A 4662-nucleotide genomic window follows, 5' to 3' on the forward strand; every position below is an offset into this window, starting at 1 on the left:
TATATATATATATATATATATGGATTTTTGCCGTTATTTTTGGCATTAACATTTCTTCTGGCCTGGTGTGGGTTCCTGTTCCTGGGTGGCAGCCTGAAAAGCTTTTACAATTACAGGAGAAACACTGTAGACGTTAAGAGCTCAATCTCAATAAGAAGCCTCATCACAGCATCTAACAGACTACCTGGTCACAGCTGACAGAGGTTCATCACTCCTCCCACCTGCACCACATGTTAACCTTACCCTACATAACATGCAACACACTGGCCCGGTCTAGTGAAGCACAGCCTGCAGAGGACAGAGCTACAGACTTTCCTCGGAAAAAGGTCTATGTCTCTCAAAACTATTGCTTGTGACAGAGCCATCACAACACACATTCTTTTTGCAATCCATGCAACAGAATACATTTAGTAGACAACATTAAGTTTTATTTAAGTTTCAAGTCTTTGCAGGCTATTTTTATACTGTACTTAAAAGGAGGATAAACCTATGGCAGCCTGAAAGATAGGAAACCATACAGCTCGATATAGCGGACTGTCAGTGGTAATGTAAGGTATATTATACCTGTAGAAAGTGAGTAACACACAATTATAAGAAAAACAATGGCACAGGATGTTACCTGGATGAAACGTTTGAGCTGGTTGTTCTGTGCCAGAAGCTGTGTCTTTTCCTGCTCCAAGGCAAAGATGTAGTCCGATGTCTGCTGCAAGATGGCCGCCTGGCAGGGATTGACCAAAGAAAGTGAGTATGAGTACAGTGCGTGGACAAAGAATAAATTAACATTCTTACAAAACTGTTGTACACTGGGATGCTAGAAATAGGGTTTTCTGCCATAAAATTAATACAATAATTGGCCTGACCAACTGCCACTTTGCTCGTTTGAGAGTCATGATGTCTCTCTCTCCTGGGTGGGCCAAATTCTCTGGGCGGTCAAAGCAGAGAAAGGGGAGGTAACCTTGCCCCCGTATGACCTCATAAGGGGAAGATTCCAGATCGGCCCATCTGAGCTTTCATTTTTTCAAAAGGCAGAGCAGGATACCCAGGGCTCGGTTTACACCTATCATTTCTAGCCACTAGGGGACCATAGGCAGGATGGCACATATTACTGTTAAAAAAAACTCATAAAAAGTTTTTATGCCATGGGACCTTTAAAGCTTCATAATACTGTGTCATGATCTATGCTGTCACAGAGTGCCAGGGTGTGAATGTTTTCTGTACCTTGCTGAGTTTCTCTCCATCTGTGTGGGGCAGGAGTGTTTTGAGGGACTGGAAGCCTGCGTTGATGCTCTGCATGCGCCGGCGTTCATTGCTGTTGGCAATCTCCCGGCGGATTCGTCTCTCCTGGTCCTGGGCAGTCTCTGGACTGAGGGGGATGTTGGCCAGGCTGAGGGAGCAAGGTCAGAGAAGAGAGAAAGTCATTATTCTGTACACAAGGGCTTTGTGTCCAATGAGGAGGCTATGGCTTCTCACAAACGTCCATTTCATCCTTCTTCTGATTTGGGTTTTGGATAAAAGGATAGAAGTTTCCCCTTTTTAATTATTTTAACAGCGGTTATCACAAGCAATGCAACTAAAAGGAAAGGCAAACAACACACACCTCTGAAACAAATCTGCTTTTCTTGGTAAAATAAACAAACAGAAGCAATACAATTAGCAATGAGCTGATCTCAGACACAGACTCCTTATATCTTTAACCTGGAACCTTTACCATCAGGCTTTACTACATTCCCCAGTCTAGCTGCCTGGAGATCCTTGAGTTTGGCTGAACTCAGTGCCGCCGGGCTCCCACACCACCCCACAAGGTTGGGTGTAATAATACCTTTTGTCATATTTACTCAGGGGGAGAAATGCATGAACCATAAAACCTAAAGATAACCAGATGGCAAGAACACCACAAACCTGAAGAGCCAGATCTGTGATGTTTACAAAAATTAAAGAGGTTGACAGAGGACACAGCCACTATGGCTCTAAGTAGTCACTTTGCTTAAGTACACATACTTAGCGTGAGATGTTCAAGAGGGTTTTAAAGAATATACTGAGGGGTTGTAATCCCCTGGTGCTGTCTAACGTACAACCATGTGTTTGAAGTGTGGTGAAACAATTAATAAAAGTAGTCTTGTAAACATCAAAGACCGGCTTCAGTAAATCATCACCAAGTAAGAAAATTAGATATCTTATTATTGTATTAACTTAATACATGTAATGCCAACTTCACAGCCATAAAATGGAAAGTCAGTGTGGATTTTAGGCCTGAGAAAAGAATGATTTATTTACTAGGTAATGTCACCTGAATTCACTAAAACATAGTTAATCAAATTTAGTTCACAATAGCTTTGTAAGGCGTGTTTGTTTAACAACAAAAAGGTATTTGTTGCATTACCGCTCTAATGCTATGAAACTTAAAGCCACAAAACAGGAAGATAAAAAAAAAAAAAAGTGCATTAAGGGGTAAATTATTTCTACCATGGCTAGATATATAATATATAATGTAATATAATATGCCAATGTAAATTCCAATTGCTTCAGTTATTGTTTCATCCTGTTCTGCTTTTGCTAAAAGTTGCTTGAAAGCAGCTGGAATAAAGAGTTTGGCTCTGGGTTTTTCTTCTCATGACTGATCGGCACATCTGGGTGATACCGTCAAATGTGCGTTGGCTGCGTTTCAAACATACCCTACCAAAGGTGGAGCACAAGCGACACGGTCTTATACACAACCCTCTCTCTGTTGCTAGCTGATTTGGAACCTGCAAGTGTGTCTTCTCAGCACATCCATGGATTTATGATATAACATGTTGCGGCAGTGTTTTTGTTTTAGCTTACATCCATGTGTCGCGCACCCCGCGGTCAAGAGTGTAAAGAAAAACACTGACGTAAAGAGTACCTGTACTGTCGTATTACATTCCAGTCACAGAGTAAATTGTAAAGTCACACACAAAGCATTTATTTAGAACGTGACTATTAATTTCATCCTACGAAAATCAAAAAGGAGACAGTTACAAGCAAAAGGGATTCAATTTCTTTGAATAGAACATGTTTTCTAAACTAGGTTTGATTATTTCTGCTTCAAACTGTATTTATTAAATATTCATGTAATAATTTATACTTTAAACTGTACATAGTTCAGGGTTCATGTAATGTCATTGTACAACAAATGTCCCACTAAATTCAGACAGACCTTTACTCCAGTCAGCTAGAGTCATATACATAAGGTAACTGCTATTACTGTTGGTGCATTGTGAGAATTTTTTTTACAACGTGTGTTATAAATACAAAAAAAATTATGAAGTACATTAAGTGTAATGTTTATTTTTTAAATACATTTTCTACTGATCAGTGCACTGAATATAGAGTAGTGGTGTATCAGACCACTCTCACGGCATGCATGTGAAATATAAAAAAAATGTTAAATATAGTTTTACAGTCACTGTGAAACTGCCTACACATGATCAGAGTAAAACCTGCAAGGTAGGGCACAGAGACAGACTGTGGCGTAGGTACACGTTTTTGCTTCTGGGTTTAGTTGCAGCTTGAAAAATCAGCGGCTACGAGTTTAGAGTTGAAATAATGTGTTTTAAACGCAGCGCTCAGCAGCAATCCTGAGCAGTGCGCAATGCCAAGGGCAGCACTTCCTCGGTCACTTCCTGTTCAGCCTAAAGGCTGCTGGAAACGGCTGGAAACTGTCAGACTTGAGAGCGGATTTTTGTCACTGCCCCCGTCTGCTGCTGCCTGCTCTTGTCCACTTTACACGAGAGTTGCAGTTCATCTCAAGCCTACCATTAAAGCTTGGGTTTTTCACATCAACTTTTTCGCTTCAGCCTCTTTAACAGTGACATTTTAACCTGACAACAGGCCTTTGTTTCTGCAAACATTTTCCATCAATCAGGACATTGCATACTACACCATGTTTCCATAATTACATACTTTAACCATCACTCGTCAGTGAACTAGTCTGAGATGAGTTTCTAGTTAAAGAGCCGGTTGTCATTATGGAGTTTCCATGTTTTTAGGAATTTTCTTACACTAATACAAAAAAAGAAGCATTAATTCAGTTAAAGTGAAAATATCGAACAAGAATGGGCATATTAGGGATAAATGCATTAATTTTCTTTACTTGAAAATAATAATCAAAATGTTGGAAAAATGTAGTTGATGGCCTCTGTTATATACCGTAATATATACATGTGTGTGTGTGTGTGTGTGTGTGTGAGAGAGAGAAAGTGCTGCTACAATGCCACGGCTGCAATGAAAGTGCAGAGAACATAGACTGTTAAAGAAGTGAACCAACAGACCCCGTTGTTCTGGACGGAGACCAGTGAATGATATTAGAAGCTCTTTTCCGGTGATGGCTGAGCGTTAATTCGCAGCCTCCAACAGCTTGACAACGTAGCTGTGACGTGAGCAACGTGTCTGAAAGCTGTAAGTCTTCTGGTAGCTGTGCCAAAAGAAATCTCAATCATTTCCAATCTTGCAGAGACGGAGAACGTAGGTACATGTAAGGAGATAACATAGGCACAGGCTAATATAGCTAACTAACATGCTAGTTAACTTTAGTAATTAAACCTAAACAGCTAATGTAACTTCAAACTGTGAGCTCTGTGCAACAGTAAGTTGCGTGGTTATGACACAATCAATGGCCTATTTTTACAAAAATGTCTGCTACGG

At 40.2% G+C, this 4662-nt stretch overlaps 1 protein-coding gene across 1 annotated transcript in view; it reads right to left on the reverse strand.

The window, feature by feature from the left end:
• Positions 1 to 4662, reverse strand: part of LOC116704589 (transcription factor AP-4) — a gene marked incomplete at its 5' end in the record, with an annotated part of 14702 nt that overhangs the window by 5960 nt on the left and 4080 nt on the right. The window contains 2 exon segments of the mRNA XM_032540178.1: positions 620 to 718; positions 1219 to 1384. Coding sequence (XP_032396069.1) covers positions 620 to 718; positions 1219 to 1384 — 265 coding nt within the window.

The sequence above is a fragment of the Etheostoma spectabile genome, chromosome 2 (assembly GCF_008692095.1).
Source record: "Etheostoma spectabile isolate EspeVRDwgs_2016 chromosome 2, UIUC_Espe_1.0, whole genome shotgun sequence".
NCBI lineage: Eukaryota > Metazoa > Chordata > Actinopteri > Perciformes > Percidae > Etheostoma > Etheostoma spectabile.